General features: G+C 42.9%; 1 protein-coding gene across 1 annotated transcript; it reads left to right on the top strand.

Moving 5' to 3' along the window:
• The first annotated feature begins 52 nt into the window (after nucleotides 1-52).
• Nucleotides 53-13,916, top strand: SLC20A1 (solute carrier family 20 (phosphate transporter), member 1). The gene is made up of 10 exons (XM_010834116.1): nucleotides 53-743; nucleotides 923-1,063; nucleotides 1,254-1,339; nucleotides 5,363-5,459; nucleotides 7,978-8,097; nucleotides 9,781-10,050; nucleotides 10,167-10,725; nucleotides 11,287-11,472; nucleotides 11,844-11,928; nucleotides 12,956-13,916. The coding sequence occupies exons 1-10, from the start codon at nucleotides 398-400 to the stop codon at nucleotides 13,109-13,111; spliced, it is 2,046 nt and encodes a 681-aa protein (XP_010832418.1). The 5' UTR covers nucleotides 53-397; the 3' UTR covers nucleotides 13,112-13,916.
• The last annotated feature ends 405 nt before the right edge of the window (nucleotides 13,917-14,321 follow it).

The following is a 14,321-nucleotide window of genomic DNA, read 5'->3' as shown; positions in this document are numbered from 1 at the left end:
GGGGGACGGCGGATCGCGGATGGCGGGCCCGGCCGGGGCCCCCCAGTCCCAGTGGGTCGGCGCGGAGTGCGGGACCGGCCTCCAAGGGCGCACGGCTATTGTTATTCCTCTCCCTTCTTCCTTCCAGGATGAACTTGCGTCCTTTCTCTTCTCCGCCATGGAATTCTGCTCCGTGTTCCTAGCCCTCCAGAGCCAAAGAAACCCCAGACAACAGATGCCCATACGCAGTGTATAGCAGTAACTCCCCAGCTCGGTTTCTGTGCCGTAGTTTACAGTATTTAATTTTATATAATATATATTATTTATTATAGCATTTTTGATACCTCATATTCTGTTTACACATCTTGAACACCGCTCAGTAATTCTCTGATTCATTCAAGAACCACTACTCTAGAGAATGGCAACGACCGTGACACCGCTCATTACCACTGCTATTGCTGCTACTGCCGCTTCTGGTCCGTTGGTGGATTACCTATGGATGCTCATCCTGGGTTTTATTATTGCATTCGTCCTGGCATTCTCCGTGGGAGCCAATGATGTAGCAAATTCGTTTGGTACAGCCGTGGGATCAGGTGTAGTGACCCTCAAGCAAGCCTGCATCTTAGCTAGTATCTTTGAGACGGTGGGCTCTGTCCTCCTGGGGGCCAAAGTGAGCGAGACGATCAGGAAGGGCTTAATTGACGTGGAGATGTACAACTCGACCCAAAAGCTGTTGATGGCCGGCTCCGTCAGTGCGATGTTTGGTGAGTTCACCACCACCGCCGCCCCCGCCCGGATTGTCCTCTTGGTGGGTTAGTGAATTCCCGTTAGGGGTAGTTCCGTTCTTGTGTTCTGAAGCTTTTCAGATGGTTACCTTCAGTAATATGCGCTGCGTACATTACTGGAATTCTGCCTGTGTCTAAATGAAACGACGTGTTTTCAGGTTCTGCGGTGTGGCAACTAGTGGCTTCGTTCTTGAAGCTGCCCATTTCTGGAACCCATTGTATCGTCGGTGCAACCATTGGTTTCTCCTTGGTGGCAAAGGGGCAGGAAGGTGTCAAGTGGTCTGAACTGATAAAAATTGGTACGTTTCATTCTAAATGTCCTTTTATTGTCCTGTTACCACAAGGAGGAGGCGTTGTGTGTGGGAGTAAGTAGATGGTGTCAAGTTGGAGGGATGGATTAAAGTTTTGAAAAGGGAGGACTGAGAGGGAGGAGCGTTTGGGTTCCTGATTTTCATTAGTTAATGTTTCTTTTAATGTGTTCTATTCCAGTGTTGTCTTGGTTCGTCTCTCCTCTGCTTTCTGGTATTATGTCTGGGATTTTATTCTTCCTGGTTCGTGCATTCATCCTCCGTAAGGTAATCTTTCTCCCCCCACCTCCACCCCTCACATGACCTGGAGTAGGTCACATTCAGTGGTATTCAAACCGATAGCATTTTTACAAGTGTGATGGGTGTGTAGCGAGTGTGACCTTGGAGAGTTAGAAACATTGTTTTGTACCTAACTTCTTGGAAAGAAGAAAGTTTTCAATACCCAAGAAGGCATTTGGAAAGGAGAAATTAAATGAACACTTAGGGGTGCCAAGAAATGGAAGAGATTGAAAGCAGAAAAAATGAATGTGTTTGGCATGGCTTTGTTTAGCTGTATGCAGGTTAAAACCACCATCATATGCAGACCCACCTTTTTTTTTATTGGAGGATAATTGCTTTACAATGTCATTGGTTTCAGCAGTACAACAACTTGAATCAGCCATAAGTGTTAGTTACATCTCCTCCTTAAGCCTGGATCACACCTCCCCACCCCCAGGTCATCACAAAGCACTGGCCTAGGGCCATACAGCAGCATCCCACTAGCTATTTTACACATGGTAGTTTATATATGGCAATGCTACTTTATCAATTCGTCCCACCTTCCCCTTCTCCCCCCGCTGTGTCCACAAGTCCATCTGCTTCTCTATCTCGGGCCAGTTTGAATTGTAAGCATGAGTGCCCCGGATGGCTTTTTCTTACCTGCCAGTTAAAATGGAGTAGTTTGGGTCCTTAACCTAATTACCTGTGTAGTGTTGATTGTTGAAACCAGTTTATGAACTTCATGGTGGGGACTCCTACCTCTCACAGTGACTTGACTTTAATATCTCAGAATAGGTAAAAAGGAACCAGTAAAGGTAAAAATCACAAAAGTCTGTTTAGTTTTTCTTGGCAGAAAAATTCCAGATAGCCATTTAATTTCCTATCCCTTTGAAATCCCTTTTGAGGGACCCTATAGCATTTCTTTTATCATGAAGTCTGATGCTGGCTCCAAAATAAATGTAGACAACAAGGGATGTTGTTGGACTGAGTTACAGTAAAAATAAATGCATTTTTTTCTCAGTAAACAAAGTTGTCCTTTTCCTGAGGTAAATGACTCTTTTAACAGTCCATTGTAAATGCTTAAACTCTTCTAAACTGAAGAAATCTGAGTGAAGGGAGACAGGTAGCTTAATCTCAAGTGGTAAGAATGTACTGAGCCATTTGTTTGGTCTAGTTGTAAGCTGCTCTTGGGAGGATTTGTACTTTCTATAGAAATTGCCTGGTGGCTCAGATGGTAAAGCGTCTGTCTACAATGCAGGAGACCTGGGTTTGATCCCTGGGTCGGGAAGTTCCCTGGAGAAGGAAAAGGCAACCCACTCCAGTACTCTTGCCTAGAAAATCCCATGGACGGAGGAGCCTGGTCCTCATGGGGTCGCAAAGACACGACTGAGTGACTTCACTTTCACTTTCATAAAAATTCTGTGACGGGTATAAAGTGACTCAGATTGTTTACCATGGCCTGAGTCTGGCAAAAGATAGCAATGTAATACTTTGAAAACTTAATCTCTATCGCTTAGTATAATTTGAGAGTAAAAATTGTCTCATCGAGGAAGAAGAGGGGTCTTTCAATATTCCTCCATTCTATCAGAAATCATGTTAAATCTATCTAGGGCATCTTTTCAGACATGTCCAGGGTATAAAAAAAGAACTGGTTGCAAATGAGTTAGGAAGACACCCTCCTTTCCCATCCCATGTAGCGAGGTGATGAGATGTTTACTTCGAGGTAAAGTTTTTGGTGTGTTTAGATGAGACAGATGTTGGTAAACATTCTCATAAAACAGCCCTGGTTACCTCGGGGGAGGTTGAGTGGAGTTCTGACGTAACAGAAGGGAGGAAGAGAAGCCCCTACATAATGTCTGGAACCCTCATGGATTTTGATGTGGGTGTGGAACAGAGGGAGTCTTAAGTTCTTGGAGAATTTCTTAAAACCACAGATTATTCTTAGAAGAAAAAGGTATATACAGCTCAGGTTCATAACCTTACTACCCTTAGGGTGGGACCCACATCATTGAGTGGCTCAGGGATGCTTAGGTTTTATTGGCTCTTTTTATTTTGTCGGGTCCCTTATCTTTAGCATTCTTTGAGACTGCAGATTGGGGAGCTGATGTTCAGGTGGTTTTCATTTAGGGCCCATCATCTCTGCTGATTGGGAATGGCACCTCTGCTTTCTGGTTCCTTAATCTTAAGCCATTAACTCAGTCTTCCCATGTATTATTGATGAGTCTTTTCCTTGTCTCTATAAGATTTTCCATTGAATCTAAGATAGCATTAAACCTTTAGGCCGACAACATCTTTGAGGTTTAGCCTTGCCACGTGTTAAGATCTGTGCTCTTTTTTTCCTTAGAATTTATTTTTGGCTGCACTGGGTCTTTGTTGCTGTGCGTGGACCTCTCATTGGGGGTGACTTCTTGCAGAGCACAGGGTCTAGGCACCCGGGCTTCGGTAGTTGTTGCTCCCAGGCTCTAGAGCACAGACTTAGTAGTTGTAGTACACATACTTATTGCTCCTAGGCCTGTGGGGTCTTCTAGGAACCAGGGATTGAACCCGTGTCCCTTATATTGACAGCTGGATTCTTAACCAACTGCGCCACCAGGGATTCCCTGATGGCTCAGCGAGTAAAGAATCTGCCTGTAGTGCAGGAGATGCGGGTTCAGTCCCTGGGTTGGGAAGATCCACTGGAGGAGGAAATGGCAACTCACTCGGGTATTCTTGCCTGGAAAATCCAATGGACAGAGGAGCCTGGCAGGTTACAGTCCATGGGTTTGCAAAAAGTTGGACTTAGAGATGCCACCAGGGAAGCCCTGTGCTCTTGTTTTTAACTCTTGTTTCCAGTCACACTGGCCTCCTTGCTGTTCCTCGAGACAATTCAAGCATTTGCCTCAGGGTCTCTGTATTTGCTGATGTCTCTGGGACATTCTGCCTTCCAAATAGCTTCTTCTCTAGCTGCTGTTTCTCCACCTGGGTGTGTACCTGGCTACATGGCTTTATGCTTGTTGATGTAACACATCTGTGTCTTGGCTCCCTCTCCTCCCTAAATTAAAGTGTGCCCTTCCTTCCATCACTGCCTCCTTCCCCTTTTTCTTCAGAGCATCATTCTATATTAGCATGTCAGTGTCAGCTCTGAGAGAACAGAGACTTTATCTCATTCACTTCCACATTTTCGTGCCCGAAATGGTGCTTGGCACACAGTCTGTTGAATGACGAGATGACCTCGTATACGATTGATTTTTATCTTAGCACTTTGGTAAATCATTAGTTGTGGCTTATTTATCAAATGTCTAGATAAGATGGTTGTCGCTAGTATATTCTACTTGTTTTATATTTGAGAAGTCATTGCAGGTATAAAGTCAGGTAAGAGATGTTGTAATAACTCATAGTCTGTTTCTTGACCTCTCACAAATGTAGAATACATCTTCAGGGGTGTGCTCGGATTTTTATCTGGACATGAGGTACCTTAGAGCCTGGGTCCCCACCCCCCTGTTATGAACTGGGCCACACATCAGGAGGTGAGCAGTTGTGTTCCATGAAACCCATCCCTGGTGCCAAAGAGGTTGGGGACCACTGCCTTAGAGCACTGGGGGTTGAAACTGACCATCCAGGACATCACTAATCATCTGTAATAGGTAGCCTTGTTAATGTGATCAGTTGCTCAGTCTTGTCCAACTCTTTTCGACCCCATGGACTGTAGCCCGCCAGGTTCCTCTGTCTATGGGGTTTCCAGACAAGAGTACTGGAGTGGGTTGCCATTCCCTTCTTCAGGGGATAATAACAGCAACAAGAAAAACCCCAATCAACCCCCCAAACATAAATTCAAACACAAACTTAAATTCAGATAGATGTAGATCAGCCTTGGTAGGGGGACTTCCAGGAGCAGTGTAGGAAAAGACCATTTGTCCTCAGAGACTACCATGGAGAGAGTTACTGGCTGGTACTGTAATTCCTGGAGCTGCCCTTTGATAAGGTTCAGTGGAAATGGGTTGACTTTTTACAGCTTTTAAGGTCTTGATCTTTACAACAATGATAATTTTACAGGCGGATCCAGTTCCTAATGGGTTGCGAGCTTTGCCAGTGTTCTATGCTTGCACGGTTGGAATCAACCTCTTTTCCATCATGTACACTGGAGCGCCATGTAAGTACACATCAGAATATTTAAATGTGAATTTAAAATTGTTTCTAAAACTTGGATTAAATGCCCAATTTACCCCTTTTTGCTTTACAGGGCTGAAATCTACTAGAAGGTGACTGGCCTGCGCCCATTTCAGAAGGCTGCAGGCTAGTGTACGCTGAGTTTAACCTAGATAGTTTTTCAACCAAAGAGACCTGCTCAGATTCTAAATCACTACAGACCTTTACTCTTTAGTCTTCACAGGATCCACCGATAATGTGATCTTATCCCTCCCTCCCTCCTACTTGTGCTAAAAATACCTGGAATTGATGTTAACCTCAACTTCTGACTGCCGAAGAGTCATTAGTTATATGTTGTCTTCGAAATATCAGTCATTTATGACTGGTTTGCTGGATATTCTCATTTTTCTCTCCCGATTGGAGCTGCTTTGTTTTCTCAGTCCTAAATTTACTCCCCTGAATCTGCTTGAATAAGAAGAGTTGGGATGTTTAACACCTGCTCTGAGTGCACTTGGAAGAAGAATTCATGCAGCTAAGAGGAAAAATATTTGTGAGAATATAAAGCTTGAAATGTTACTTTTATGTTGGGACGAAGGCAAAGCACGGATTAAATTAGGATAATACATGTTCAATTTAGCCACTGAAAAAGATGGATAATCTGTAACTTGTCAGACAGGAGAGTATTATGCCTTGATCAGTCAGTTTCACTCTTAGGTTCATTTGGTTGTATGGCCTCTGACTCATTGGGTCAGGCTGTTGTGACTCGTTGGGAGAAACACATTGTGCATTGCTGCCTAGGACAGAGCGTGCTTAGAGTTGGGGGGAGAGGGAAAGATACTGAAATATCTCGAAGCTACTTATCCTCACTCTGTAATGTGTGCTCACAGTTGCAAATACTCTTCTTTAAAAATGCTCATTATGACCCACTAAGTTGATTTCATTTCTGACTAATGGAGTGTAACTTGCTTCATAAATCTCACTGAAGTAATAAGTCACAGACCAAAAATGGAGTGAGTGAAGTGTTTTTTCTTTTTTTAACTTATTAAAATATTTATTTTTAATTTAAGGATAATTGCTTTAGAAAGTTGGTTTGATTTAGTGAAGTATTTTTAACCTTGTTTTTATTCTTGGAATAATCAGGAAAGAAAGTGGACAACTTTATGAGACTATTGATCTTATTAGGGGTTACCAGACTCCTTAACAAATGATAGAGAAAGGAAAGCTTGCATTCTGCATTTCCAATCTGCTTTAAATTGGGCTCTTCATGTCAAACTAAAAATATTCTCCATGAGGCTCTAAGCACTCGTGTTGCATGGTGTAGCAGTGCAGCTTATAGTTCAATGAAATTAGAAACTCAAGTTTTCAATCATTCTTTGAAAAGGGAACATGGATATTTTTGTCTTGTCCTTTCGTGGATCATTTACAAGAAAAACCAGTCTCATTTCCACTTTTTGACTTGGAACATAGGCAAATTTAAATTGTGATAGATTGATTAATTTTCATGTATATTTTAGCTTATGAGACTAACTGCATAATTCAAATTGATAACAATTAAAATGGAAAGATTGTGTCACTACAGAACTTTAGTTTTGAAGGGGCCTCCATTTATATCTGATTCTTAAATATGAATTACTTTGAGGGAAAATAGTTTCCATTTTATAAGTAACACCTAATAAGCAAAACAGTCACAAGTACCTAAGATATTCTTGTATAAACCACAGATCATTATAGCATCTTTTTAGGCTTTACCCCTTATCATTAATATAGGCTAGTGGCTTGGAGCCTGTTGGCACTTAAGTGATAACCAGGTGACTAGTTAATAATCTCTGAGCCATGTGAGAAGTAGGCAAGTCTGATTAAGATGTGGCTTGTTAGCATGATTACTACTATGTGAAAGACAGCCCTTTGAACGTTTCTTATCTTTTGATAGATAATGTCCCAGTTTTCTTAGTTTGATAGTTTCTCAGTATCTTAGTTTGATAAAGCATCCTAAGAGATAATCTTGCTCTAGCTAGTTTACAATGGATGTGATAACTTCCACAGAGAACTGATGATATCAGCATGAGAAAAGTGAAGACTGAGGTACTTGCTTTTTTAATATTAAAATCCATGTGCCAACATAACACATGAATTGGTGTGTGTGGCCGTTCCAGCTGGAGGCTGGGCAGTGGAATGTTTCCATTTGCTTCATAGCTGGTTGCAGATCCTCAGTGTTAACGATCCTTTACTCTTCAAAGCAAAGAAAGGAAAAAGCCTAGTATGTGAAGGAGCTTGGGAGATGGGTAGTCTAGCAGGTGTTAAAAGTGGGCCAGATGGTCGTGGGTTTCAGATGCTATGGGATTTTCCTCCTAAATTCCTCTAGCCGGGAGCACAGTAAAGCCTGTGAGCCTCAGACTTGGCAGTAGCAGAAAAGGGTGATGGGCTGGCATGGGAACCCCGGAATCCCGAAGAGAAGGGTTTACATGTCATTACAGGGGGGCCATTGCCCTGGGGTTTTCAAGATGCACCATTTTATCTCCTAGTGCTGGGCTTTGACAAACTTCCTCTGTGGGGTACCATCCTCATCTCGGTGGGCTGTGCAGTTTTCTGTGCCCTTATCGTCTGGTTCTTTGTATGTCCCAGGATGAAGAGAAAAATCGAACGTAAGTAACAAATCATAGCAAAAAAAATTCTAACTCATAATGTGCTTGCCTTTTTTTGTTTGTTTGGCCATCTGTAAAAATCCTCTGCTTGGATAGATTGGTAAAGCCAGAAACATTTAAATGGAAATTTGGGGATACAGGTTTATTGTCCAGACGATGTTCTTTAATATGACCTGAGACCTATGTGTGATGAGGCACATTTGGCCTTATTTGGGTATTGTCCCTTTTTTTTTGTTAAACTGTATCTTGATTACTTGCCAGTGATATGCTAGATAAATACAGAGAAGCTGTAGTCTACATTAATTGAGAGAATGAGGATTCACTGAAAAATAAAAGGTATGAGATAGCTTCACAGGAAACATTTACCAACACGACTACCACGTATAGCTTAAGTCAGGTTCAATGTCTTCAGAGCTAGGCTCAATGTATACCTCTGACTTTAGATTTGGTTAATTCTCAGAACTGGAGCACACATGAAGGGCTCCTTTAGACTTAATATACAGAGTATTCCGGTAGAATCAAATATGGAATGTTTTGATTGGTATCAGTCTCTATACCTTGTATTTCTGTGCTCACTGTTTGAGCTCTCTTGAAGTCATTTTTTCTGCCCGTCTCATCTGTGAATGCTGGGGTGGTGATTTCAGTTGTTTCTTGGAAGCATTGGAGAGCCGCATGGACTGCAGTGGCAGCAGCAGGGTGCTGTGTCATACAGCTGGGCTGAGGAGCCTCTGAGAGGCTCTGCGCTCAGTCTGGTGGCCTTCAGGACTTTGTGACCTCATTTTTCCCTCAGGCTGGGAGGAGATGAGACACATCTTGCTAAGGTTTTATATCCTGGTCTGTTGCCTGACTGGGATGCCTAAGTGCCCCAGCGGCATTGGTACAGAAGCAGAAAACATTCCCACCTCATCATGGGATCAAGCACCATAAGGCACTTCTCTTTGTTTTATAGAGGCAGAAATTCAAGTCACCTTGAGTTGCCTGCATTGAGCTGAGTCATGTTGCTTGAACTCATGGACTGAAATTGAGGGCCATTCCTTTTTTAAAAGAACATGCAAGGACTTCCCTGGTGGTCCAGTGACTAAGACTCCACACTAGCAAGTGCAGGAGGCTTGAGTTTGATCCCTGGTCAGGGAACTAGATCACCTGCAACTCGGGCCCAATGCAGCCAAATTCATTATTCATTTTAAAAAACATGCACGAAATTCAGGCAGTTTTCAGTTGCCAGTCAGCCCTTTCCCTACTTGAGTTACTTTCTACTACAGAAGGGATCAGCAGGAGGCTCAGTTTTGTGTTTTTTTTTAATTTGACTGCACTGGGTCTTAGTTACGGCACATGTATCAGGTTCCCTGAGCAAGGTTCGAACCCAGGACCCCTGCATTGGGAGGCTCAGAGTCTCAGACACTGGACTGCCAGAGTTTACTGTTTGGGCCTTCACTGAATAAAGTTTACAACCCCTGATACTAGGATATTATGCATTTGCATCTCTGGTTCCTTTGTAAATGAGAAATAGGAGATATGACAAATAAAGCAGACAGGAAAATTATCCCGAATTTTCACCTAAGTTTACATGTGGCCTTACTTTGACATGGATTCTTTTTTTTTTTTTGGAGGTGGGAAAGGGGAAATGAGCAAGTTAGTTTGGTCACAACCAAAGAATAACATCCTTCTATCCTTATTTTCTAGGAGAAATCAAGTCTAGTCCTTCTGAAAGCCCCTTAATGGAAAAAAAGAATAGCTTGAAAGAAGACCATGAAGAAACAAAGTTGTCACTCAGTGATATCGAAACAAGGAATCCTGTTTCAGAGGTGGGCTCGGCCACCGTGCCCCACAGGGCTGTGGTGGAGGAGAGAACAGTCTCATTCAAACTTGGAGACCTGGAAGAAGCTCCTGAGCGAGAGAGGCTTCCCAGCATGGACCTGAAAGAGGAGACCAGCATCGACGGCTCTGTGAACGGTGCGTGGACTCTTGGGGACAGGCGGGTTTCCCTCTGTTTCCTATACCACTGCGGGGCTCACTGTTTGGATCTGATGCTCTTGGCATTGAGTGTTTGTGCCTTTTGGTCTTGGCAGGTGCTGTGCAGTTGCCAAATGGGAACCTTGTTCAGTTCAGTCAAGCTGTCAGTAACCAGATTAACTCCAGTGGCCATTACCAGTATCACACCGTGCACAAAGACTCTGGCTTGTACAAAGAGCTCCTCCATAAGTTACATCTTGCCAAGGTGGGAGACTGCATGGGAGATTCTGGTGACAAACCCTTGAGGCGCAATAATAGTTACACTTCCTACACCATGGCAATCTGCGGCATGCCTCTGGATTCCTTCCGCGCCAAAGAAGGCGAACAGAAGGGTGAAGAGATGGAGAAGCTGACGTGGCCTAACGCAGACAGCAAGAAGCGAATTCGAATGGACAGCTACACCAGTTACTGCAATGCTGTGTCTGACATTCACTCGGCGTCGGAGGTGGACGTGAGTGTCAAGGCAGAGATGGGTCTGGGCGACAGGAAAGGGAGCACTAGCTCCCTGGAAGAATGGTGCGACCAGGACAAGCCAGAAGTGTCTCTCCTCTTCCAGTTCCTGCAGATCCTCACGGCCTGCTTTGGGTCCTTTGCCCATGGTGGCAATGACGTCAGGTCAGTCAGTCAGGATTCTTGGCGCCGCTCATTCTATTTTTATACTGCATCATCCTTTAATATAAGGCTCGGTTTGTGGGACATTGAATAATGCAGATTGAATGAGATAATAGCAATTGATGTACAAAACAGGAAGAAAAATTTCTTCAGAGAGATTACAAAGAATGCTTGCTTCCATTTCTGTAGGTGATATACATGTCACAGAGAAGCCATTTATCAAGATAGAATCTAGTTCTTTGATAAGAGTTACTGCCCTTAGATTGAAGTTGTAGGCTATTAATCCTAGTTCTGTGGTTTGTAAACTGTTCGTGAAATTCAAATTTGCTTCAGATGGGCCTGTAGAAAGACAGGCTACCAAATGTGGGATGTTCCCTCTGAGAACAACTCTCATGGTCTCCTGCTCTGTATGTTGGGGGTGGGGGGGTTCCATTTGTTTCCCTTGAAAGACAGTTTGCTAATGAAAGCTTTGCTTTAGAAAACTTAGTAAAGCATTTAACAGATAGGATCTTTCCAAGTTGTAGTTTCGCCTGCAAAGTCATCTTTGCTCTCTTTTTCTTCCAGCAATGCCATTGGTCCTCTGGTTGCTTTGTATCTGGTTTATGACACCGGTGATGTTTCCTCAAAAGTAGCAACACCAATATGGCTTCTGCTGTATGGTGGTGTTGGTATCTGTATTGGTCTCTGGGTGTGGGGAAGGAGAGTCATCCAGACCATGGGGAAGGATCTGACACCCATCACGCCCTCTAGGTAAGTTGGTAAAGCAGGTCTCAGGCTAATGCTTTTTGTTCTTAAAATAACATATGCGAAAGATGTGTGAGCTAAGACTTAATGGCTGTATATTTGGCTTTTATCTGTGTTTATGGAGCCAATACTGATGTTTACTAAGTTCTTCAAAGTATAAGTTCAAGCCTTAATAATGGGCTTACAGAAAACCTTAAAACCTTAAACATTGGAAAACAGAAGAGGAATCTCATGGCCTGATTTAAAGTAGATTTCAGAAGTTTAGAGCAAATTGAAGATGTCATGGGTAGATAGAGCACTGCAGGATTGTACTAACTTTTGCTAACTTACCACAATTTAAATCCCATTCTTGACTAGTGATCTGTTTGTGTCCACAGCGGCTTCAGTATTGAGCTGGCATCTGCCCTCACTGTAGTAATTGCGTCGAATATTGGTCTTCCCATCAGCACCACACATTGTAAAGTAAGTGATAAAGGGTACTGTGTCTTGAATGGTTTTAGTAGATATGTGGAGAGGTGTTTTTTGTTATTTCCTTTGATACTTTGGTTTAGAAAGTTTTACATTGTGGGAGTGTCCAAGAGTTCACAAGTGTAGGACAAATGACTATAAGAATGTAAAGACCCATTTTGCAATTCCTTATGTCTGTTTTATTTAAGCAGATAATATATTTTATATCCCCCAAAATATGAAAGCCCTTTTGAGGTAGCAAGCCTGTGAGGCTTGTTGGTCTGTCGAAAGGCAGTATAAAGCAAGCATGTACTCAGAGCCTCTCAGAATTGAAGCACCCGAGAAACTTACTAAATCCTAAGGTTGCTTGATGACTAAGAACTATAGGATATCTATAGAGAAAGAAAGAAACTGGCTTTCTTAAGGGAATTTAAGTTGGTTCATCATGGAGCCTTTGAGTCATTTTTCTTTGAGCGAGATGTGCAAATGATTTAGTTATTAGGTCTAATAGCAGTCTCCCTCGAGAATCTTTGGGAAACCTAACACTAAGAAAGAATCTGTTACTAAAGCAGTTTTTATTATTAGTGAAAGTATCAGTTGCTCAGTTGTGTCCGACTCTGCAACCCCGTGGACTGTAGCCCATCAGGCTCCTCTGTCCATGGGATTCTCCAGGCAAGACTACTAGAGTGGGTAGCCATTCCCTTCAGGGGATCTTCCCAGCTCAGGGATCAAACCTAGGTGTCCTGCTTTGCAGGCAGGTTCTTTACCATCTGAGTCACCAGGGAAGCCCTGTTATTAATATAGTTCATTAAATTCCAGCAACTCAGAAGGAAAAAGAGAATTTTCTTTTCCTATTCTGTTTTACCCCAGTTAGCACAGATTCAGTGCTTGGATTTTATGCAGCCTTCATCTTGTTCCTAGTACAAACCAGTTCTCATGGATCAGTCTGGTAGTCTGGGGCTCCTCACCTGTATAAGGTCACAAGTCTTAGTACAGTATCCTGGCACATCAGTAACTAGTTCTTGGTGGTTTTCTCCCACAGGTGGGCTCTGTTGTATCCGTTGGCTGGCTCCGATCCAAAAAGGCTGTTGATTGGCGACTCTTCCGCAACATTTTTATGGCCTGGTTCGTCACAGTCCCCATTTCGGGTGTTATCAGTGCTGCCATCATGGCAGTCTTCAAATACATCATCCTCTGAGAGTGAGGCTGTGTGTGATGGAAATTCAGGTCAATGTTTGGGACCACCTGACACATTTCCTGCTCCTTTGAAGAGTGACTGCAGTGTTACCGAAGACTGACAAAAGAATCTCTTTCAAGATTGGGAGCTGTGGGAGGGAAGCTCTACTTGTGCTCTAACTGCTTTCGTGCTAAATATGACTTGTCTCAAAACTAGCTATGTAAAATAGCCAGGTTTCCACTGATTCCTCTTGAGGTCCCTTTTCCCTCTGGGCTGTGAATTCCTGTATATATTTCTCTACTTTTTTGTATCAGGCTTCTGTTCCATTATGTTTTAATGTTGTCTCTGAAGATAACGTGATTTCTTTTTTTTTTTTTTAAACAACCATCCAGAGCCATTTGACAGTGTGTGCTCTGCTTTGTTGGTTTCACCAGCTTCTGCCCTAACATGCACAGGGACTTAACAAGAAACACCATAACCCAAGCTTCCCTAGTAGTCTTAGAGAAATAGTCACTTGTACCCTGCCCACCAGTTGGCAGTGGTGGGTTCTCTTGGCATCTGTGGGAACTTCTAATAGGGTCTTTGGACATGGTGAAAATTTAGGTTAGTAGTTCCTTCTTTGCAAGCAGTTCATTGACTGTTCTTGCTAAGAAGAAGTAGGAAGAAAAATCCTTCTGGCAGTCTTGGGTATTTCTTTTAAGATTTCTGACAGTGCAGGATGGATGAATGCTGTGGAATATGAACTTCGGGCAAGTTAAAATGGGCCAGCCTTCCATGTTCATCTGTCTACCTCTTAATAAATAAAAAGCCTACCGTTTTTAGAAAACTTGTCTTGCTGGTTTTGTTCATACACATCTGTTCCCAGATCAGTTAGCCTCGTGCATTCTTAGGAGAAGGTGATATCTTAGCAGGTGAGAACTGCCCCTAGCAGCAGGTTCCCCACTCCTCCCTGAAACATTTCTTAAGATCCCAGAATATATGTAACATTACTCCATGGGGGCTGTTCTAACAGACTAGCTTTTTTTTTTTTTAATATTAGCGCATCTTGGACATTTCATTAGCACGATGGATTATCTTGTTTTATCAGATCCTTATTTAGATTGTTTGTAGCATCGCTGTTAGGAAGAAGGCTAAAGTGAGGGTTGTGTGTAGCTCAGCTTCATTAAAAAATTCTCTGTTGGGAGTTCTCTGGTGGTTCAGGGAAGCACACATGCTTCCGGTGTGATGGGTG

Source organism: Bison bison, unplaced genomic scaffold (genome assembly GCF_000754665.1).
Source record: "Bison bison bison isolate TAMUID 2011002044 unplaced genomic scaffold, Bison_UMD1.0 scf7180017864020, whole genome shotgun sequence".
NCBI classification, from domain to species: domain Eukaryota; kingdom Metazoa; phylum Chordata; class Mammalia; order Artiodactyla; family Bovidae; genus Bison; species Bison bison.
This window is presented reverse-complemented; position numbering and strand designations above follow the sequence as displayed.

What these genes read in the sequence shown, in the direction of transcription:
- SLC20A1 (XM_010834116.1), top strand. Translation starts at nt 398, where the DNA reads ATGGCAACGACCGTGACACCGCTCATTACCACTGCTATTGCTGCTACT. An exon ending in CATGTACACTGGAGCGCCAT is followed by an intron (nt 5,460 to 7,977) that starts GTAAGTACACAT and finishes TTTATCTCCTAG; the next exon opens with TGCTGGGCTTTGACAAACTT. An exon ending in GATGAAGAGAAAAATCGAAC is followed by an intron (nt 8,098 to 9,780) that starts GTAAGTAACAAA and finishes CTTATTTTCTAG; the next exon opens with GAGAAATCAAGTCTAGTCCT.